We start from the raw sequence: 24,599 nt of genomic DNA, 5'->3' as shown, positions 1-24,599 counted from the left end.
CACACACACACACACACACAATTCCACAGACTCTCAGCAGGGCAGGGATTATAGCCACGGTTAAAACCTTTCCAATGCTGCTGGCTTGATCCTCTGTGCCAAACAGAGACTAAAATGAGCTTCAGAAAGTTTGATAATCTGCCTCATCTACATGACTCTCTGAGCCGTTCTTATAATTACGAGGCAGGTCCCACCTGGCTGGACATTACATCGGAGACCCCGTCTTTAAGACATTTATGTTCAAACATTGAACCGAAGTACAATTTCCAGATTAGCAACTTGTGGTATGTATAAATATCCACTGAGGCATAAATGGAAGAATCAAGCAAAAGTAGAGCCAATTCAGTATTAGGCCATTTAGAAGTGAGAAATGTTTCCACATCAATTTTCCCACAATTTACCCAACATGGCCGACAGCTAAACTGGCAGAGAAAGTCAGCCCATTAGAAATGTGCATTAAAAGAAATTAAAACTTTTATGTATCACAATTAGAGCTACTATACAATTTGGGAGAGTTGCATAAAAGTGATTATTGAAAGAAGAAGCTATAATGACTATAGCATAATGGTATTTGTGAGAATATTATAGAAATATTTATTAGTAGTATTACACTCGCTTTCTTACAGAGGTCATAAGCTTTTGGCTGATGCAGTTCAAATTAAGCCAAGTGCTGCAGACCACCCAGTTTCTTACGGTAAAATCATAATGTCATAAAATCAGGGCCAGCTCCACTGTTCTTGATTAAATGTATTCATCATAACTTTGTCTGGCTCAATAGGCAGGAACCATAAAAAGCTCTTCAGACTGTGGAACTCATTGTAGGAATTATCTGGAGGCTGTCTGCATCAGCTTTATGGGTTTAATGATTGTTAACTCAGTGTGCACAAGTCTACTTGGCCAGAGAAGACACAGGTGTTGTGTGTTGATTGTTGAGCTACTTGGTGTAACTAAAGTATGTAGCTTACTGTAATATCCAATAATTTTCTTATCTAATCTTCGGTCAACCAAATAAATATATTTTGTAATCTGGAAACGCAGTATTTCTTCATTGACTTCCTTGGGTCTTGTCATTATTGTACGGTCTCTAGGCAACTCGCAGAGACTGTGAGACCCTGAGATGTAATGTGTTAATTAGCTTCAGAGGTGCTAGCAGGGGATTTTGTTACCTGCGGACAGAGCGAGGCTGCGTCTGGCTGTGTCTCCGACTCAGCTGACAGAAGTATGAATATTCTCTTCAAACACCGCTAATGGTGTTTTGTCTAATTTGTATCAAATGCTAATTTTGAGTCTTGTAGCATATTGATAATCATTGTTACTGTATTAGTAGTATTTTACACCTGTTTTTATTCAGTGTAATGTTTTTTGTTTTTTTTATCAGGGTAGCCTATTGTTTTTTTGTTTAGTTTTGTTTTTTTACAAAAAAAAAACAACTAAATGTAACTAAATAGGGAGTAGGCTAAGTCAGTGTTGTGTTTGTAGATTGTTGATTATATGCGCTTTTGCAAGTGAGCTATGGTGTTGTGTTGAACTGTAAGACTGTTTTGCCAAATGATCAAAGAGCTTTGAAAATGTAATTTCTGTTTCAAGAAATGAGCCAGACCAATGAAGAAAAACTGTAAAAAAAAAAAAAAAAAAAAAAAAAAAAAAAGGTGTAGCCAATGAGACGTTTCAAAAATCGAGTCTCAACCTATGCAATCACCTCTGTTTGAAATGTGCCACATCAGAGGTTGCTGAACCTTTCAGACCTCCTGCTGCTATGTGTCAAACACATTTCTAAAGTGCCACTTTCTACAGCAGAAATTATTTTTTCATAAAATAAAAATATCTGATTAACCCATGCAACAGCATCAGCAATACTAGACAACATCAACACAATGCTACTGTATCAAAATTAAAGAATAGTCTACTCTGTATATTTTGTCTTATAACGTCTCCAGCGTTGTAACAATCAAAACCAGAGATGAGACATAAACAACAACGTTTGACTTTGAGTCTGTCCACAACTTTTCTCCCCTATTCAACACTGTATTAAAATCGGGGACATTTTCAGGGACAACTTTAACCCGAGACAGATCACCCAAATCAGGGACTGTCTCCGAAAATGGGGGATGTCTGGTCACCCTACTGTACAAGCAGCCCTGAGAGACCCATAGACACAACAGTGTTCAAAGCTACAGTAAATGCTAATGTCAGTATATTAATACTCTCACAGTGACATAACATTTAGCAGGTAAAACATATGTATCATGTTTGCTATATTAGTTTAGCATGTAAGGCATGTTAAAATGTGCTAATTAGCTCAAAAGCTTATGCTGCTTATGCTGCTTAGACAGATGTTTCCAACCGGTGGCACACACGGAAAGTCATATCACCTCTGTTACATTTATAGAAATCATGCTAATATGGATGTGTGTACCATATGATAATCTATTCCCTTTCATTTTGCAAATGAATTTTTAAAGCTGTACAGAAAAGAAAATTGAATTTGAGCCCACTGTGGGTCTTAACATTAGTGTAATAACTCATCTATCAGACGATGTAGCCCAAACTTTGTGCAAAATTCTATTTTCGAGTAAATGAATGAAGGAAAGTGTGGTATTTTTTTCCGCATTGGATAATGCAGGCGCACAAATTATACGTCATCCTGCTCACGATTCATCAGCTACTGATATTGGATCCGTCATTCGTCAATCAAACGTCTGAGACACACACAAGCTCGGTCTCGCCCCAAGCATTTAATATCCTGCCCGCTCGATAACGACCAATCAGCTCAGGTGGTAGAGCGGGTCTTCCAATGATCAGAGGGTTGGCGGTTCGAATCCCGCTGTCTCCCAGTTGCTGCCGTAGTGTCCTTGGGCAAGATACCTTACCCACCTTGCTCCTGATGGGTCGTGGTTAGTGCCTTGCATGGCAGCTACTGCCATCAGTGTGTGAATGTGTGTGTGAATGGGTGAATGCAATGTACTGTAAAGCGCTTTGGGTATTGTTCAGGTATAGTAAAGCGCTATATAAATACAGACCATTTACCAATCAAATTTGTTTTCCTTACTCGGGTAAACTGATGCAGCAACTCGTGGAAACTCGGCGCGACAAACAGGACAAACGGCCATTTCTGAACACCTTTAAGGTTGTCTTTTTTTTAATGTTGTAAAGTAGGCTACTTCTTAACAAATGAAACTGACAGGTAAATTAGATTAAGGAACTACAAAGATTGAGAAGACAGACTGCAAGAATGGATGGGTTTTATAGAATTGGAGACAGTGGCAGGTGCCTCCAATTCCCTGATCCCCTCCTACCGGGGAGATACCACACTGAAAGACAAACACAAGCACACAACAACAACAACAACAACAACAACAACAACAACAACAACAACAACAACACAGCAATCGCTGAGGCCTTAGGGGCCGTCACTACTGCAGCAGCCAGACTTTGAATGTTTCTCACTGCATCTATCATAATGAAGGCCAAAAAATTACTTTAAAAACAAAAATGTCAACCTCATGATGGCGCCAGAGAAAATTCAATCCTTAGGATTTTTCCTCTCTGGGCTTGTACCAGACATCAGGGCAAGCCATCTGATAGGTGTTGACATTTTGGGCCAAAGTGAAGAACAGACCAACTTTTCTATCCTGAAGCCATGTCTGTGGAGTGTATTAAAACTGAGTGGAGGGACAATAACAGTAAGCTACCAAGTAGAAGTACCACTCCATAGTATTTTTATGTCAGTGCCTGTGGGTGATACCATTCATAATTCGCCATCCCTCAGGAATTGTATGATACCTCTTTCACTGTGTCTCTCCAACCGCTATGGCGGTGGTGGTGATGATGATGATGATGATGATGATGATGATGATGATGATGATGATGATGATGATGATGATGATGATGATGATGATGATGATGATGATGATGATGGTGGTGATGAAGATGGTGGTGGTGGTCATGGTCATGGTCATGATGATAATGAAACTTCCATAAAAAGCTATTACGGCTGAATTTGAATTATATTTTTGGGACATTAACTACATATGGTGAGGGACTAAGTGGATGAAACGCTGTTGAGCTGAAGTTGTGTGAGTGGAAATATCGGAGAGACGTTCAACTCTCGTGGCAGCATGCAAAGCTCTCAGTGTCTTCAGCTCTGCGTTATGTGATGTGACACGTACTGTGGTTTCCACTGCCAGTCTGTGTACTTGCGCCTCTCTGGCTGTATTATTAATTCAGAGACCATGCGAGTACACGCCTTGTCTCCTCCTCCCCTGTCTGTTGAAGGGATCTTTGAAAGAGAAAGATTAAAAGGAGAGCATAATTAGACAGGAGGATTTCCACTATCATGGTAATTGAAGCCGAGCCGTCATATTACAGTGTCTAATTGGTTTCAAATTATAGAGACGCAGTTGGGACAGCAGGGAGTCGCTTGTCAACGTTAAGGGACATTCGGATTGCTTGTCCAACTTCTACTTTATACATTTTTCTTGACCAGTTATTGTTGTCACTTCCCCCGAGGACTATCCACCACATTTATAAGTCTTTTCAATGCAGTTCAGAAAGTGTCTGCAATCTGTTTTAATTGTAGCTCCGCTGTGAAGCTGTATCAGCACAATTGCCACTGAACTTTTTTTGTTTTCTGCAGCCTGACAAGCAGAGGAGGTTAAATAGGTGCTGTCCCATGAGTTCAAATGAAAGGACAGATTTGAATGAAGATTGTGCTGTTCCTGAGCTGCATCCTTAGCTGATTCCTCTAGAGGTCTATTCATCCTTCTCACAGGACGCCGCTTGTTATTTAGGTCTTGGCCCTGGTAAAGATTTTTTTCCTCTTACTTGCTGCAGCAAGGTTACATTTTACGTCTGTGAATCAGGCACCTTTGTGTCAGACTGCAGGGTGCATGAACATCACAAAGGCACGCAGGCAGGGAGGCATGTGATTACCCAGCTTGCAGGGCATTTCATATCTGAACCGAGAGTGTGTGCTGATTTCACCTTTAACGACGTTATATTCTGTTAAAGCATGGAGCTACCTGAGACTTCACTCCACACTCAGTGTGTTCAGGTTGTTACGTGGCTCCGGTTATCACCGCTACCATCCTTTAAGTGGTTTCTTGTGTCTCAGCTCAGGGAGGTTGTCCTGTGAGCTGCTGTGTAGTAATCTTGACTTTAAAAGAAACCAAAAGTCGTAGGAATAGCTGGTTCAGTCCTGTGTGACACCCAGGATTAATGGCAAATGCAGTTTGATACAACAGGAAGTGCAAACTGAGCAGCTACTTCGTCATAAATGAATACGAAGAGCAGTTGCTGTTTGTTTATTGTTTTTTTCTAACTGAAGTTCTTTTAATATCAGTCATCAAAGTAATTACAACTTTGAGACGACTCGCAAACAGCTTGATCAGGCCAGCAGCAGCGCCTCGGAAAAGTTTGTCGCCTGGCTGAGATGTTGGAGGTGTTCAGCGTTTTGCCTGCACCTCCTCATCTATTAGCTCACTGTGGCTGCTTTCTCTGAAAAAGAAAATGGAAAAACTGCCATAAATGTTTGTTGTCTCATTTTTCATGAGCAATCACAATTAGCCATATAGCCACAGCCACAAATACACTGTGTCTCTTGTGACTATTTCACAATAAAAGCTGCAATGGTTATTTAATTATCACGGGAATTACTCCCACAAACAAAGAAAACCACAAAACAGAGGTAACAGAAATAGAAAATAAATACAATGAGAGACTTTTGTGGGAAAAATGCAAATCATAAATAGCATCAATTAGTTGTTAGTTATCAGTGAAGACTACTTATTGATTAATGAGCCATGAATTCCCCCTTTAGATATGTGACATTGTTATCTTTTGTTTCCGCAGCGTCAAAGAACGAATGAGATGTTTCTCTTTTATGGCGCAATTTTTTCTCCTTGTTATCTGCCACTCCTCGTACAAGCACTCTCTGTATGCACACCATGTGAAGTGCTAGCAATGCCAGTTTCCTGACAAGTAAATGAAAGGTCCCATCGTTCTTCTTGTTTCTTCCCAGGTGACACCCACTGTCCCCATTCCGTCACCATCAAAAAGCCGAACAAGATGCCGAGAACCTCAAAAACGGTCCATTATGGGCTGCCAGGGGGAACGCAGGCACCATTAAGGAATGGTATCGGTTACAAATAATGCATGTCTCCAGTCTCATTCTCATCTTGTCTGAGAGAAACAGGAAAGCGCAGAGATGTACAGCTACGCCGCAGAGACCTTGCATGCTGAATAACGCAAACGGTCTCACAGACCAAGGACATCTCCTCACCAGAGACACAGTGAAGGCAAGAGCTTGCCACAGAATCCCAGGTTAAACCATTTAACAACTGTACGAACAACTGAAACAAACCTACAACCTGATGTTCAAAATGCACCGCATCTGAGCGCTCCATTTATCACAGCATTTTGGGAATATCTTTATCGTTCTGCTTTGGGAATACAGCGTATACGTAACGTTACAGTTCATAAAGTGAACTGATAAAGTGGTGTCCCCATCGGTCTCGATCACCTTACCGCCAGTAATATCAATGTCCCATTTCATGTCTGCTGAAATTAAAGACCTCAGGGAGGGAGGAAGTCGTTACGTGGATCTTCACTCATGTTGTATGGTGCAGCGCTCACTTTTTTTTCACAAGGTTAAGCACATATCACTTGCTGTAACAGCTTTAAAGTGGTAAAAGATAGCACTAATCAAAATGAATTATAATCCAATTCCAATGCAGCTTGGAAACTGAGCATGTTCAGAAAATACTACAGTGCATTACTCTCATGTGACAGATTTGAGGTAGTAGTAAAAGGTAACATGTTGGGATGTGGGTGAGGTCGTAAATAGTTTTATACATAGTGTCAACACTCATTATTTGACCAAAACACTATAATGACATACAGTATATTCTGTCAAAAGTATAAATAGTAATTGTAGCAAATCACAAACTTTTGCTCACATTTGAGTACAGCTGTACTTCCTATTATCTCTTGTGCTGCCATTTTCATTCAAACTGTGGTGATACCAGCCCTTCCGCTTCTTTTATTTTGCGTGACAAGATGTAAGATGTAATCTCAAAACTCCAAAGGCTTACTCTTTTACTGTGAGATGCCATTAAGTTCTGAGCCGTTTATGTCTTTTTAATGAGAGAGCTAAATTGCCTTCATACGCGGTGATTTTTGTGCAAATGAAAGCTTTGCAGACTATGAATGTAAAGTAGACGACTAAATGTTCCTTGGCACATTGTGGGCCACGGGCAGCCGCATCAGGATTCACACTGACGACCACGTGACGAACACGCTGTACTCTCTCCTAGAAAATATTTGAAGTGTAATGAACAAAATGCAGATTCATACCAGCAACACAACTGTGTCGTTACAGTTCGTCAAAAACATTCAACTGTGTAACATCTATACTGCTGTATCCGTTCCATCAAGAATGTCTCGGCACGTAGCCTGCAGAAGATGACTCCTTTGCTGCGAGTTAAATCTGAAATATCTTCAGAAACAGCTAGGTTTGTGACAGTGACAGGATAACACTTGGGTCATATAATTTCTAAGAGCAAATATCCCCAAATCACCTCTTTCTGCTTTACCCTTTCTGTGATGTGTCAGCTGCATCCTTGCTGAGACTAGACATTTCTGTTTGTCCAGCACAAAATGTTCACCCTTGTTGTACATTGCCAGTTATTGTGTTCTGGACAAACACATCAAAATAATGAAAAAAAAAAAACAACTATCTGACAAAGTAATGTTACCTCAAGGTCTATGGATTAGCGGAGAGAGCACAGTTGTCATGGAGATGGGTCAGTTTTCATCATATGTCCAATCTGTGCAACATTTGGCTCATAACAACTGACAGCTGTATATGGAAAGAAACCCCTGCCCAGAGATGCTCACAAGTCCAAGACAAGTCTCAAGTCTTTGGGCTTAAGTCAAGTCTAACGTCTTTGACAAGCTACAGTAGCTAGAGTCCAAGTTAGGTCTCAAATCTTTGAGCTAGTCAAAGTCAAGTCTTTCGTCTTTGGGCTACAGGCCAGGTAAGTGCACAAAATCCACCAAGATCAGTGTCAAACAACACTGGGACTGGCTGGCCTAAATTTTATGTGATCAAAGTGCCAACCTGTGAGGAATGTAGTAAAAGGCTGAATTGATAATGATGTTTTGTAAAACAAGACATTAAATTCAGACTCCATTTCTCTAAGTTCACAAGATGTTTCTGTAATAGCCTAAAATAAAATAAAAATGTCTCAGCTAATCAGACAGACCTTGAGCTCTTAAAGCAACTCTTACCTTTCTGGTATTTCACACAGCAAAGTGTGAGGGACACCAACCCAACCGGATGCGCTGGTTTGGGCCGAAAATATATACAAATGACTGGGGTCGGGTCGGGCCTTGAGCTTTCTTTCTCTTTTTTTTGGCAGGGTTCAGGCCGAGAATTAATGCTAGTGAGTCGTGCCGCTGTGGCTTCAACACCTGCAGGTTGGGCCAGGTCTGTTTTAATTTTCAGGCCCGTTGAGAACTGTATTACAGTCCTCAGTAACCGTTAGCAACTGGATGCTTGTTATCATATCTGATGTCTGGCATGTGGAGGCTTATATCCGGCCTTCATGAACGTTTCATTACCACTGCCACCATGAAGTAGCCTATTATTGGAGTGGACAATAATAACACCAGCGAGTAGAGTGGACTGAGGTTTACTGCCCCGTGCTCCAACAGTGCGCTTTACATTGGTACAGCTATAGAGCTATAGACTTCCTGTGTTACATATCACGTGGGGCTGCACAGTTAGACATATGACAACACTGTCCAGCAGAAACTGCGCAACCATCTCATCCCTTTTTAGCTCAGGATGAAGCTGCATCAGTCTCCGCCATCGCTTGAGAGCAGAGCCAATGTTGACTTGAGTTTTGGCTCTTGCCGCATCAAGTTCTCTCGGTGGTGGCTTTTTCAAAAACAGTCTTCATTTTGCTGACTAATTTTCCCGCGTGAGCAGCTGGAGGAGGAGGCAGCAGCCAGCATTTGTCGGCCTGTTTTACAAAACAGTTGATTTGTGCTTTGGGTTAGGCTACTGTTCTAAAACCTCAGTGTTAATAAAGTTGTCATTTTTTCTTTTTTAAAAAAGCTTTAAAATATTCTCCTGCCAAATAAATTCAGAGCAGATTTCCCTGTGACAAAAATTGGACTTACTGTCAGCTGTGGTCTTGAACTCACTCTGCTGCTCTGCTCCTTTCTGCCCACATGAGACCAAACTGGATATTGTTTGCAGGGGAGGCAGACGTGAGGGAGATGATGGCCACGTAGAGCCACAGTGGGTTGTGCGGCCTGCTCCACTGGGCCGGTCACAGCTCTATCGATCTTGCTCCCTCTCGCTCCCTCCTTCCTTCACCCTTTCCCTTGCAGCCAACAGGCAGCTTGGCCAACCAGGAATTGTTTCATGCTTTTCAATTAGCCACCCCATGCCTAAGGCTTCATGAAAAAATGGGTTCTTCCTTGGTTCAGGCTGCCCATCCAAAGTTCAGTGGAAATCGGTTCAGTATGTTTTGATTGGTGAACACTTCACCTCCTTAGGGAAGGTAATGAGTAATGAGTCCCAAATCTCAAATCGAGTTTGAAGTCCTTTGAGAACAAGTCTCACATCAAGTCTCAGGTCGATGTTATTAAGTCTCAAGTCCAAATATCTGCTCCTGCCAATTTCTGCATCTGACCACTGACTTGATGACCTTTGACCTTTTCCAAGTTGGTGCTGTGACAGCTGGTGCTGACTGTTTCTGGTGTTTGTTCAGACTCTTGTTCAAGCTTGCCATGCCCCAAACAAATACCAATGAATTAAAAAAAAAAATAATAATAATAATAATTTGACAAATAAAATCATTCCAACTTGAGTAAATATCAGTTTTTTATAGTATATTTCCGTATTTAAGTCAATAGAGCATTTGCTTCAGAAAAGCTTAATGCCTAAAATATGTGTTCACCATTGTTAGATGCGTGTGCAGATCACCTAATGTGTGAACTTGTTTGCTTTTAAGTCACGTTTTAAGACACACTTCAATTTATCCACAAATAATTTATTGTTCAGAGGCAAAGAACCAGCGTTTCATTAAATTTCACAAGATAGAATAACTCCTCATCCTTTGATCAGACCAGAGATTTAGTTAATCTCATTCACATTTCTTAATCGTGTTACTAATTGCACAACACACATTTGTTGAGACCAGTGTCTTCCACATTCAACCCTACTAAGTGAAACATTTTCTGTTTGTGTTGTCAGTCTTTGACTCTTGAACATCTACTTAAGTATTGTGTTGCTCTAACACAAAGATGAGTCTGACTACATCACCATGCAGTCATCTGCTGTGGAGCACATTTCTGCCTCATAATTCAAACCCCATTTAAGACGAGAACACTTTGTCCCTTATGTTGCCTTTTGTATTTAAACCTCTGCATGAAACCAAGCTTTCAACAACTCTGTCCTGTAATACATACTGGATGAGGGGTCCTCATATGCACAGTGCATCCATACACCTGTGTATTTTTAAGTGCTTGCATGCGTTACAAGCCTTCAGCTGTTTATTGGTTAAGGGGGAGCGCTGGGGCCATCTCACTGAGAGCTGAGGTAGTTTAGCTGAAGGCAGCGCCACTGGCATAACCACATCTCCATTCAGGCCTGCTGTTGACTGCTAACAACTAACCATGATCAGATGCACTCAGATCATGTGTGAGGGACAACACAAACTGATATCTGACTGTCAGGCTTTTTTAGATATGTTTATAATGTCCAACACTCTCAACACTACTTTCTACAGTTAACTAAATGTAATCAGTTTCGGAATAATTGCAAACATATCATAGGAACTGTAATCTGATGGATGTTATTTTTCCTTTAGAATCTATTTCCAATTTCCAGTGCATATAATTTCAATGAAACAGACTTATATAAAGTGTCTGTGTGCACTCAATAACCTGTTTTGTAATACACTCAGTGGTCCACGGTCACCATGGTGTTTAATAATATTTCTTTAGAAGCGCATTGAAAGAGTTCTTATTTATTGTTCGATTTCAGATCTTGAAATACAAAATGATAGACCAGACTGAAATTGTTTGTTGAGATAGTATCAGAACAACACCATGTTGCCTTCCTGTTTCATCAACACTTATCATTACCATGATTTACCTGAATGGAGGGGGGGGGGGGGTGATGGTTCTTTGTATGCAATGCCTCAAGTGGAGGGCAGCGAAGAGAGACGATGCACAGCATAGCGAAAGATAAACACGGGAGATTCGGGGGGAGATTGACGAGCAAAATCAGCAGCGTGATTAATGTGACAACCTTTAAGAAAAGGTTATGGATCCGTAGGGAACACAAATGTCTGTAGGACATGGAGGAGAAGCAGAGTATAGAAAAGGGCAGGAGTCAAGTAAGACGCAAAAATACAGGAATACCCTGTTCTCATGGGGTACTGTACCCTGCACTCTGTCTTCCTGCTCCTTCTGGAAACACTGCTTTAGTACTGAATGTTATAGCAGTGATTTTAACACACTGCCCTATTCCACCATCATTAATTTGAATCAAACTGACTCGTGTGACATGCGCGGGCCAGACAACCCGCTATGAGATAATAACGGAACGTTATGAGACAGAGTCGTTTTAGAGGTAAATTCATGCAAAACCGCTGATGCGCGTTGCGTTCAGGGACAGTTTTTCAGCAACCAGACTCTGTATTTACCCTGTATTTACCTCGAAAACGGCTCCGTTTCGAAATGTTCCGTTATTATCTCATAGCGTGGTGGTTGTGCAGGTCACAACTTGTCCACGAAAGCGTTTTGGAGTTTTTGGATTTTGTATTTGATGAGTTTGATGAGGGAAACCAAGAAATTCCTTTAGCCTCCGTAGCGTAGCTCTGAGCAGCCTGCCGCTCCGCTCCGCTGTTCTAAAAATAGCTTACACCGACAAATAAAGGTAATGAACCTACTGCTATGACTATAGCGATTATGGCAATGGGCCAATTTGCCACAATGTTGAACTATCCCTTTAACGTATATTCTAAGTGGTTAGCTGATTCATTAAGGGCTTTAGTGCTATAATATGCTGCCTGCAGACGTAACTATACTGTATACTGTATCAACTCACCTAAATCAGTGGGTTGGAATCAGGATTAGTAGCCTAAAACAGGTGCAGACTAAAAAGCCAGGAGGAAATCTCCCATGTGAAAGCAACAAAACCTTAGATTGTTGTTTTATTAACACTGAATCTCATTATTCATAGAATTAAAGTTATTATTCCCTTTAATAGCTCTGTGTTGAATGAAAAAACTGGGTGTAGGTAGTGGTACTCTCCTCCCACACTCACTTTTCTCCTACTGTACTGTACTCCACCAAATAGCGGCTAAAAAAGAAAGAAACAACTGTACATTGCAGAGAGTTTCAAAAAGTCATTGGGGAAATAAACAGTAGAGAGTACAGTATACAATGAGGACTGCAGTAGCCTAAGTGGGATTTTTTTTGTTACAATGAATACAAAAATCTAAATGGTATTAAGGCAACAGAACACAATTAAATAGACATTAAATGTGACAGCTCTTTCATAAGTGTGAGATTTAACGGCATTAATGCACTGCTCTATTCTGAAGAATACCTACACCACACATATACACACACGCACACGCACACACACACAGGCACAGTGTCTATCATATTACATCTGAACATCAGTCAGGCCCACTGTTGCACTGGGACACAGTTTGTCTTTACTTATTTACTGCTCACTGTGTTTTCCTTTGCTCTAAACAACTTTCTGCCCAGCTCAGAGAGACATATTGTTTTGCTTTTCCCTGTTGTATCAGACACCCTCAATCACCTGCAACAACAACCAACTCCCACACATGAATGTCTTAATGAGAGGATTCAGTTCATCCACCTCAAAACACCATGTGCTCAGGCTGAAAAGTACAACGCCCCTTTTTTACAGCAGGCTGCAATCAGGGAGAAGCAGTAGGCTGAAATCGTGTCATTGAGGCTAATTATGGGCAATTAGCCCAAGCCAGTTGCCTGTTGCACTGATATGTGCTGGGGATAAAAATGTCGTGCACTGGGTTTGTGTTGCATTGGTTGCGGGAGTGTTTTAGTGACAATACAGACTTTTTTTTAAAAGGTGTACAGAAAAGAAAATTGAATTTAAGCCCACTCTGGGTCATAAAATTAGTGTAATAACTCATCTATCAGACGATGTAGGCCAAACTTTGTGCAAAATTCTATTTTTGAGTAAATCCAGGATGAAAGTGTGTTTTTTTTTTTCCTGATTGGATAATGCAGGCGCACGGATTATACGTCAGCCTGTACACGATTCACCAGCCACTGATATTGGATCCGTAATCCGTCATTCAAACGTCTGAGACACGCACACACACACGGAGCTCGGGCTCGCCCCAAGCTTTGAATATCCCGCCCGCTCGATAACGACCAATCAAATTCGTTTTCCTTACTCGGGTAAACTCGTGTTGCAGCTCGTGACAACTTGGACAAATGGCCATTTCTGTACACCTTTAAAGCAAGGCAAATGGTGTGGCTCTGTAGTGAGGGAATGCCTCTCATTAGGTGGGTTTATTAGTCCAGGATGAAATGTCTAATAGGGATTGAATAGATTGCCATGAAATTACAGTGTGGAGACCTATTCATATTTTACAAATAATAGGCTATACACACTGTTGCTGCCCATAAAGTTGGAATAATTTTGTTTTCAGACACATTCCTCTTTTTATTCCTATTTATACACATCAGAAATCACATTTGACTAGATGGAATGATTTGAGTCCCAGTTACTAGTTTTGAGATGATATACAGTACTGGTACATGTTATCTATCAAGAATAAACCACATAGAGGTAAACTTTATGGGAAACTGTGTATATACTGTATATACTATACATCAAAAAAATTCAAAAGTTTTTGGTAATCCCTTTCATTCCCTTTTCATCCAGTGTCACTATGAAGTTGACTCTTTTTTTCCTTGTTATAACCCAACTTCCTTTGGCTACTTTTTTGTTTGTGCCAGCATTAGGTCAAACACTTTGTTTTAATATTCATATCAACATCTTATACTTTTGTGTTGAGTGCTAATTAGCACATTTTTGGGATCCAAACTTTAGCACCTAATCATTAGCATTGTCATTTCGAGCTGTGGGCTCTCAGCTGTGTCCCAATTCCATATGTGTAGCCTACTGCAATATACTTTATATATAGCCTATATATCATAGAACTCAACTCAACAATTTCTCATTGCTGTCAGGAAATTAGCAACCCCTGTGATAAGCTACTTTGCTCATCTACTGTAAAAGTGAAGCTATATAGAGAGCATTGTGTTTTTCCAAAAATGTAATTGTCATTGTAATTGTTTGTCTTCCATGAAATTATTTCACCATCCACCATCTACTGCATAAACAGTGTCCATCATCGACAGCACACTCAAGAATTAAGGATTTTCTAGTAAGCACGCTGACTGTTTCGAGTGTATCTTTTTGGCATTTATCCAGGGTCAACGGACTCAAACCTGCTTAGAATTAGTAAATGTTATGGATTTGTGTTTTGCGTGAGTTGTTTCCCTAATTCTGAAAGTGTCTCTTTTAATAATTTGCAAAGAGAAATTAAAAGCTCACAACTGAAAAAAAAGCAAATCTCAAATTGTTGTATTGGCATATCAAATATATCTTCCGTGCATGTGTTTTTTACACCATCCACATCTATGAACTGCATATCTATTTAAATTACACCGATCTTTAGTATTCCTGTCTGCAGCCACTGCCTCATCTGCTCTACTCATCATTCCTTGCCTTAGTTTCCATTTTTATCCATACTTTCAAGTTCCTCTTCCATCTCTGTTTAATGACCCCTATTAGTTTGTGCTCCAGTGAAGACTGGCTGCTGGTGCTGCTGCGGTAGAGATGAGTATTCTGGGGCAGGATAAGTTGCGATGTGCCTCCTATCCATTATTGATCCATGATTAACTAGAGTTCAGCTGGGTTCTCGACTTCAACACACTGAAATAGGCTGGGAAAATCTTGGCAAAGAGACCTGTCACAGCGCTGCCATACAAAACAGAACCATTTCAAAACGTCTTATCAATGCTGCTTCCTATTATTATTTATAGTATTTGCTGTAATTTTTGCTATGATATTTCCACACACTGGAAAGTAGCATCACCGTTTAAACTTCTCACATTGGTTTTGATAGTGAGTGTGAAATGACTGTAGGGGTGGTATTGATGATAACACAGACCAGAGGTAAGAGAAGCTTGCCTGTTAGCTTGCCCCCCTCCCTCTTCGACAGCCATCTGTATCACTCCGGGAAAGCCTCCTCAAGACAGCTCCACGGGCCCGTTGACGCTGATGCATTTTGACACTGATGGTGCACACAACTGACCTTTGGGCTGTCGAGTGCACTCAAACAACACTTGCTGCATGTGTTTATGTCCCAGAGACAGTCTAATGAGGATGTATCTGCAGTGAGCCAACTCCAGGAGCAAGTGCCAGGATACAGCTGCTGCCACCAGGGCTCTAATCACAGCTTCTTGCCTGACTCACACTGGGTAACATTGTCAGCGATGGCATTCTTGCGGCAGTGTTAGGACAAATCTCCAGATAAACTCCAGACATATTTTAGGTACAGATAGATAATATTGCTGTTTGTGCACACAAATACAACCAGACATTTTTCTGCTTTTTCCGAGTCTGCTCTTTTTTTTTTTGTTGCTTCATGCAATTTGTGTGCGTGGTCAAAGGAACATTGATTGTACTTAACCAGCTTGATTGACATTAGAGAAACAGATTCATCGTAGTATAGAAAAATATTCACTCAATACTAAATCCACATACTGGAAAGGCTAGAACCAGAGAATATTTGAGTTTTTGCTCGAAAACTGGTGATTAAATTTCTGTTAATCAACTAATCATTTAATTGACTCTCTGAGCTCTAAAACTGATTTCTCCTACGCACTCTCCATACACAGCAAGTGTAGCAGACGTAGCCTCTCCCATGATGTCATCTTAAGTGTTTTATTATTGAGGCCATCCAGCTGATTTTTTCAGGACAAGTAAAGACAAAATGGTACAGGAAGTAGTTCAAAGACAAACACAAGGAATAATCCAAGCAATATATTTTCCCTGAAAAAAACAACCTGAATGTAGTTGGGGCAAAATATTCTACTGAGCGCACAATTTCAGAATCCAACCCTGAAGGACAAGCAAGTATAAGCACAGGAGAGTGTGTTTGTGAAGCCCTTTTATTTCCATTTCTGGTTGAGTCTGTGTGGATGTTTTTTTTTTTTGCTCTGTTGAAGCAACTGAAGCAGCAACTGGGAGCAGCTCTGGAGTCAGTGTGAAATCTCAGTGCTCCACTCCACTTTATCTGCCCAAGACTGCTCTCTAGGGATGGGGTGGGGTGGGGGGGTTGGATCATTAAATATTCACATGGCACTCACAGGACTTCATCTTAAGAGAGGTTTACCTGGCTAACACCTGCCCAATCTTTGTTTTCCATCAGAGTGCGCTTTGACATACCTGTGCTTCAGCAGAGCAGGTCTCCTTGAATGAAGGTCTTCAACTTGGGCATCAAGGGCAGATGTAGCCTCACTCTTGCTGTTATTTCGCTCTTCAGAATCAGACCTGATTCATAACCTTGCTTTTATTGTACTTACATGTATCTATTTTGTGTTTTTTTGTTTGAGTGACATCACTGTCAGGTTTTTACCAGATTTTACTGCTTATTCGTTTCTCTTCCGTGTCCGTGACTGTTCCTTAACAGTGATTCTCAGCATATTAACTCAGACGGGAGGACAAATAGTGGTGTACAAATAAGGGCAGTTCTCTTTTACCACATTTTAACGCCAAAATGGTCGCCATCACCAAACGTGTTTTCTCCTGCAAAATGCTCTGCTGTGTTTTGCCAGTAAAGGATGAACACAAGTGCAGCAGTTTTGCAACACAAAAACCCCAATCCTCATTAATTTGCAGCAGTGACATCTTTAGTTTTAGTTGAGTCTTTTTTTATTTTTTATTTACTTACCTCCTCTTTGCCCATTGGTTACAATCATGGCTTAATTCCCAATTATCGTCCATGATGGCAGGTGGCAGAAATCGAGGGAGAGGACACTGTTCTTGCCCAGTTTTGTAAAAATCATTGCACTGATGCAAGGCTTCAGTTTTCAAGGGCAATATATAGACATTCATTCTATAACAATCTCATTAGTGAGACTTTCAGTTTTGCCAATTAGCATTCAACCTTGAAGTTCCATACACAGACAAAAGTCACCATCTGTCAGCACAATGCAGGGCAGCCCTCTGTGATGATGATGTGCTCACAGCTCTCTAACTGTGTTTGTTTTGGCTGCAGGAACTTCTACTACATCACCATGCTGCGCGACCCGGTCTCCCGCTACCTGAGCGAGTGGAAGCACGTCCAGCGTGGAGCCACATGGAAGACCGCCCTCCATATGTGTGATGGACGCTCACCCACCCAGGACGAGCTGCCCACCTGCTACAGCGGGGACGACTGGTCTGGCGTGACCCTGACAGAGTTTATGAACTGCCCGTCCAACCTGGCCAATAACCGTCAGGTTCGTATGCTGGCTGACCTGAGCCTGGTGGGCTGCTACAACCTGTCCTCTATGAACGAGAGCCAGCGGAACCACATCCTCTTGAGCAGCGCCATGAGCAACTTGAAGAACATGGCTTTCTACGGCCTGACGGAGTTTCAACGCAAGACGCAGTACCTGTTTGAGCGGACGTTCAGCCTGCGTTTCATCTCGGCTTTCACGCAGATCAACAGCACGCGTGCCGCCAACGTGGACCTGAGCGAGCCCGTGCGCAGACGCATCGAGGAGCTCAACTTCTTGGACGTGCAGTTGTACGATTACGCGAAGGACCTGTTCCTCCAGCGATTCCAGTTCACCCGCCAGAGGGAGCACCAGGAGGTTCGCTTGAAGAGGCGCGAGGAGAGGCGTTGGCTGAGGGAGCAAAGGGAGCAGGGCAGGCCGTGGCCGCCCAAACACAGGGGGAGCGGAAATAGAGGCGAGAGAGGGGGAGGAAGTACGGAGAAAGCAACTGATGGAGACTTCCCTACCACCACTGAGGACTACACGAGCCAGGTGGCCCGCTGGTGAGCCTCTGGGCCCACAAATAGGGAGGGAGGAGTAAGAGAGAGAGAGCACCTGATGGAGATTCCTCACAGACTAGTTTAAACATTTCCTCTGACTCTCTTCCTCACACACGAGGTCTCTCTCTCCCTCTCTCTCTCTCTTTCTCTCTCTCTCTCTTTCTCTCTCTCTCTCTTTCTCTCTCTCTCTCTCTCTCACCATTACTCTGTCTCCTGCATCTATCTGTTTCTCAGCTTCAGTGTGATCCGAGTGCTCTGCTGTTTCTTTACGAAAACTGCCAAGTCTGTGAGTCTCACAGCAGCTCTGCCTTGGAGTGCCCTTTGGTGTCTTAAATCTTTAAAATGCAATTTATATAATTTTTTTGTCATTTAATTTTCTGCCTTGGTTGTTTATCATTTCTTGAAAAATATTGAGGTGAAAGAAGAAGAAGAAAAAAAACAAAACAAATAAAAATAAGCTGCCATAAGACTGCATTGCTTTTACTTTGACATTCACTGCTAAATTAAAGAATGTAATTGAACTCATTGTCATTGTTGCAACTGGTAGAAAGATGTAGTTGTAGAAGAATTCATGGTTGCATGTCACAGATCCACATTATACTTAAACAATTGAGGAGAATTATTTCCAAAAGATATACAGTATACTGTGAACCAAAGTAACTAAAGAACACAATGTATCTATTTGTTTTCATTTAATGCCAATGAATCCCTCTCAAAGGACCATGTTGTATGCATGCAGTACCCATTTTTGAAGCCAAATTATAGACAGATGCTGATATTTTGGTTGCAGTGCAATATATACTGTATTGTTGCAATACCCTGCAGATTTTAACATCACTCCCAAAGACTACACATTGTCACGAGGCCAGTTAGAGTCACACAGGGGGCGTCCTGCTGAGCAACATAACCTCAGTCTTTCCCCATACTGTGAGAAGAACATTGTGTTTTATTGTTTTGTTTTGTTTGTTTTTTCTTTAACACAAGAAGTGGAAACAGATTGTCTGCGATGGAAAAAAAAAAAAGTATTTGAGGAGTGGATTGGGGATTTTTTAAAAAGTTGGTAAATAGTACAAGTGATGAAATGTGTCAGTGAGGCTCGCATGTGGCTTGACTGTAAATGAGATGATCAGCATTCAGTTCTCATGCTCCTCCCCGTCACACTGGCTGCTTTTACATGTTTGTAGAGCTGACGGCCACTGCACTGTGGCCAACCAGAGCGCTCTATTGCCAGCACAGTGCCAGCTCTACAAAGACCAGCCTCAAAGCAGATAGTCGTGAAATGAAACACGTCTGTCATTTATTCTGCCTGATAGCTTCCAGTCCCTCCAATCCAATCAGCCCACCAATCTGTGAGGATGACAGAGGGCTTGCTTTTATCTGGTTAAATAAACATCAGTGATGTGTTTTACGCCTGTTATCTCATATTCACTCAAAATCCATTCTTATCAAATTAAATGTTCAGTAAATGTCAACACTGAAGTCTAACAAGGCTGCTGCTCTAACAGTAATTTCTCATTGCAGTGATGTATTAAAAAATACCTCAGATGGCACAGTTTTGTCTCATTTAAAGAACCACTTACGGTGGCCCTGAGGGCTCAACCCACTGCAACTTTAGAAAGCACATGCAAATAATGACAAAGCTGCAAATTCAGATGATATATTAATCAATTTGTTTCCAAGTAATGCAAAAAAAAAAAAAAAAATTAATTAAAAACACACAATAACAAAAGTGTAATCCAGCTCTATGAGTTTGAGTCCAACCTGTGGCCCTTTGTGCAATATTATCCTCTCTCCCTCTGGAATAAAAGCAAAAAATAACATGAAAAGAAAAAAAAGAGATGAACCTGCTGGGATGTGCTTGTTTTTCCAATGCTTTTAACTCCAGAAGTCACGATTTAAACAACAACCAGACAGGTTCATCACTTTTTAGTTCCCCCAGGAAACACTTCTTGTCAAATCGATGAAGATATTTGCTGAATTTGTGTATTTGCATGTGTTTTCTTCAGCTCTAGCGCAAAGAGCTCCCAGGGCCACCATAAACCACCTGTGTTTTGTTCTGTTTAAGTGATTCATCCATTGGCACAGTGAATGAGTTGAATGAATACAGTTGTGATTGTCTGAGCTACAGTGGTGCACTTCTGTCTGCATGAGCTCAGTGAGTGTGTGGATGGATGCGGTGAAAACAAAGACAAGGCGTATAGCACGTTGATAACACTCGATCAAGTGTTTCAAGTGAAGCGATCGGCTGCAGCTCTCAATACTGAATCAGTCTGCGTGTAAATTAGAGACGTGTTCATGCAGCTATTTGGGATGGAGCAGTGAAACAGCAGGTTGACAAGATCTGATTCAACCTCAGATGGGTAAATTGCAATATATTGTTTTACAATGAAATGTTTAACTTTTTTGTTGTAACTACATTACAAAGGGAAATGCAGTGCTTTCAATTTCAATAGGCTACATTTATTTGACAGTAGTCAAATGTTGGTTATATGATGATGAACCATCATTGTTAACAACATTATATTAAATGCATTTTATATAATGAAAATTTTAATGTCTATGGAGAATAATACTTTTAACCTTCAAAATACTCACATCATCAGGATTGTGTGGGTGTCCTTTAATAAGATTTGATGGTGGTGGAAGAAGTGGTCAACTCAGCACTCATACAATGGATAAATACTTTGTTCAAGGAAAAGTATTGCCCTAAATGTACTTAAGTATTGTCATGAAGCTTTAAATATCAAAGTAAGAGCAGTTTTCTGCAGTATAATTGGCTCAATGATTGACAGGTCACTGTAAACTATATTATTAACATTTTATTGGAGTAAGGTGGAGTGAGTTTAAACTGATGACATATTTTGGAAATCTGAAGCATGGAAAAGAATCCCACTTTTTCTTGTGTCGAATCATAAACCACTGGTTTATCTCAACCAAGTATTATGAAATTATCGTGTGATCTATGTACGGTCTTAGATGAAACTAGTAAATCTGTCAAAGAAATGTAGTGTGCTAAAAAGTAAAATCCCCCCAAAATGTAGTTGAGTAGAAATATAAAGTGGCATAAAATACAAATACTCAAGTGAAGAACAAGCAGTTTAAAATACTACATACTAAATAAATGTACCTAATCACTTACAACCACTGCATTTGATTGGCAGCCTGGCCAGAGGGTCAGAGAGCAGGGGTGCCATTATTATATTATTAGTAACGCGCTTTTCCTTCTAGTGAAAATGACTGCTCATTGTTATATTGTTCCTATTACATAGACAAAAATGAATCTGTGAACTCCTATAGTCACATTCACACATAGCCTTCGCTGCATTTACTGCTAATTCTATTGCTACTGGAGCACAGGAGATTTCATTTTAAAATGGAAATTGCCAAAAGGCCGTTTATTTTGGAAATGTCTTTTAATAAACCGACATGCTTCACTGCTGTGTGACAAGCTGTAGGAATTACAATGTTCTCCAGTGACAGATGGCATGAGCACTGCATGAGCAGTAGAAGTGCCGTAAAGCTATTAATGAAACACTAATGAAACACTTCTTCTAGCGTTGTAAATGTGCTTCATTTAATTTAAGTTTACCATATATGTATGTGTGTGTGTGTGTGTGTGTGTTAGAGACTAAAGTCATTAACTGTGCATTCATTGCCTCAGCATAATCAACAATTTGTAAATAGAAAACTCACTTTTAAGGGGTGAGATCTCTTCAGCTCACGAATAAGATGTTCCAGGGTCTGTTTCCCAGTTACAGACGTCACTTTCTGCTCTCGCTGCTTCCTCCATGTCTGAGCTACTGGAAAAAAACGAGTGTTAGTAAAATATAGGCTTCTTATTTCAGTGATTTCTAAATATTTGCTTCAGCAAAGCAAATCTGCTTCGTAACAGACTTTTCAAACTTCTCCCAAATTTGAGAAGTGAAAACCCTGAGATTATGGTGTAAATAATGTGAAAGCCAACATGGATTTTCACTTGAAATTAAAAACTGCCATTCCCAGAGGAGTGTGACATGCCACTTTGTTAAAGGTGCATTTCAATGAATTTGTACTGCCACACCATGAAAGCGCATTTCTCTGTAAATCTGATTTATCTGTACTTCATTTATTTATTTATTTATTTATTCATATGATTTCAACTGTTGCTAACGAATGGCTTTGCCTGATGGAAAATATTACCAACACCTCAGTGATCATGGAGGAGAGCTTTCTTAGTGTAAGAATTTCTATGTACGTGTTCAAAGTCTTGTGATGAAATGAACAGTCTAAAAGCCTTTTGGCGTATAATATTTAATCTGCCCTCTTTCTTGTTAGACCTGAAAAAATGAGTGAATTCTGCTCAAGATATCAGAAATAAATGCATTGAATGGTCATGACGTCAGACTGCGTGTTGCCTTTATTTTCTCAACCAGACAGTTCATTTTGAAAAGCAAATGCACACATGCTGTAGCCTACTGGAGTTTGTTGACATTTAATCAAGATAGAGCAATCTGCTGTATCTGATTATCAGGGGCTGAAAGACATAGGGAGGACACTCATCTATTATTACTCTAATATTATAACATTTTACTGCATGATTACCTATGTAGTCTATAATTCACCCCTATATCTTTATTTTAATAAAATGTTCAGATTCAGAAAAAAACATTGCTCCTCAAAGTTCATTATTCTATCTAGATATTCATCTCTATATTTACATAGTCACATCCACTTCAGCTCAAATACTTGCAGACATTTACTCTGATATACTGTATGGTAATGACAGCAAGGACACATTCACTGTATATAAGTAAAACTTGTCATTAACCCTGAAAAACATAATGCAATGAGCTGATTATGTTACGGTGAGGAGATCACTGAGGCACTGTTAATAAGTGACACAATATTATAGGGTAAGTACATTTACTCCTCTTTACCATTAAAACGAAGTGCCTCAGTGCTTATGTTGAGATAACCTTGTGTTTTCCAAGACACACTTTACATTACTCTGTATCTCCTGGCTCACACAACCTTCTGCTTCGCCTCAGGTTGTACAGTATGGATGGATGGCTAACTCAGCATTTCAGCCAACGACTGCAGCAAGTTATTTCCTCCCAGATGGTATGACTGTATTATCTTCCATGTTGAACTGTAGAATGTGTGTAATAACTTGATTTTAAAAATAACAAAGAAAGGAAAAAAGAAAAATGCAGCAATGCTTGAAGACAGTGCTCTACTTTCTGAGCTTTTATTGTCAGTACAAAAATCTGGAGCCTGATAACATAGATTCAGATTCAGATTCTGACAGAATGAAATAAGTTTCAGCACATTTGGAACGTATCATTAACAGTGATTACATATTGCAACACTACACTTTGTTCAAACGGGAATATGAGACTTCTCCTGAGTTATGTTAAATACAATTATTAAACAAAATGTTTACAAAATTGAACAAATACAACAACAGCATTTGATCAGATTCAGACACAGTCAAGTTATCTTTGATAGCAGGGTTTGAAAAAGACAGTATCCTTGTCTAACTTAACTATATTTCAACCAAAATAAAAGTACTGTGCTTTGCTTTTGATTTCTTGGGCTGAGCTGTCCCAGTGAAACAGATCTTCAGCCACAGTAGATAGTAGCCTACAAGCAGAAGTTACTGGAATGAATACTAAGGTGTATTGATTCTCATTTTTAACATGCAGGTCATCCATTTGGCCACAGTGGATACCCTTCATGATACAGCTTGCAACACAAACCTAATACCTCACTGATGGGTTTCCTTAGGCCAACAATTTCCTTCATGTTGAGGCTCGTGGGCCCTGTGAATTTTGACACTATATTTTAGGGAACACTGACATCTAGCGGCTATAAGCGGGAATTGCACTGCTTTATTGCCTCCACTGATTAGTCAAATGGGTAATTCTTATAACGACCACATAAGACTTTCCAAGTATTGCATGTGACACTTTTATAGCACGAATAAACTGAGGTAAATGAAGTGGAAATAACCCTGCTTCCTAGATAAACATAACAATAACAAAAAACACACTCGTTTGATTCATTTGCAATTTTTTACCACTAGGTGGGAGTGTTGCTCTCAACAATTACATAAGGGTGCTGAACTAAAGTTTTAGAATTTGAATAATTATTATAAGTTTTTTTTTTTTGCAACAATATATAGGCTAAATGTTTTTAGAGATGCACATCAAGTAAGGATTTTCCATGTGTGCAGTGATGCACAAGAATTCATGCTGAAAATTAAACCTGAACCGGAGGTGAAGACTTTGGATTAAGAGAGATGTATGTTTAAAGACACCAACCATTTAATACTAAAAAGAGAAAATAACAAAATATGTGAATAACAAACAGTAGGCTATTCAGGTCAGAGGGATGAAAAGCAGGGATTTCTGTATTCTCTTGTTGTTATCTGACTCACTGTGACAGTGACATTTCCTCCAAAGGGACCCATAGGGTGAC

The 24,599-nt window shown here is 40.3% G+C and overlaps 1 protein-coding gene across 1 annotated transcript in view; it reads left to right on the top strand.

Annotated features, from left to right (window-relative positions):
- Positions 1-18,303, top strand: part of hs6st3b (heparan sulfate 6-O-sulfotransferase 3b) — a 59,683-nt gene extending 41,380 nt beyond the window's left edge. The window contains exon 2 of the mRNA XM_085765377.1: positions 17,379-18,303. Coding sequence (XP_085621503.1) covers positions 17,379-18,147 — 769 coding nt within the window. The 3' untranslated portion in view covers positions 18,148-18,303. The remainder of the gene's footprint in view (positions 1-17,378) is intronic.
- Positions 18,304-24,599: the final 6,296 nt, after the last annotated feature.

The sequence above is a fragment of the Trachurus japonicus genome, chromosome 21 (genome assembly GCF_045865225.1).
Source record: "Trachurus japonicus isolate A0001 chromosome 21, Traja_1.0".
Taxonomy (NCBI): domain Eukaryota; kingdom Metazoa; phylum Chordata; class Actinopteri; order Carangiformes; family Carangidae; genus Trachurus; species Trachurus japonicus.
Note: the sequence above shows the minus strand (reverse complement) of the source record. Positions and strands in the feature narration are given on the sequence as shown.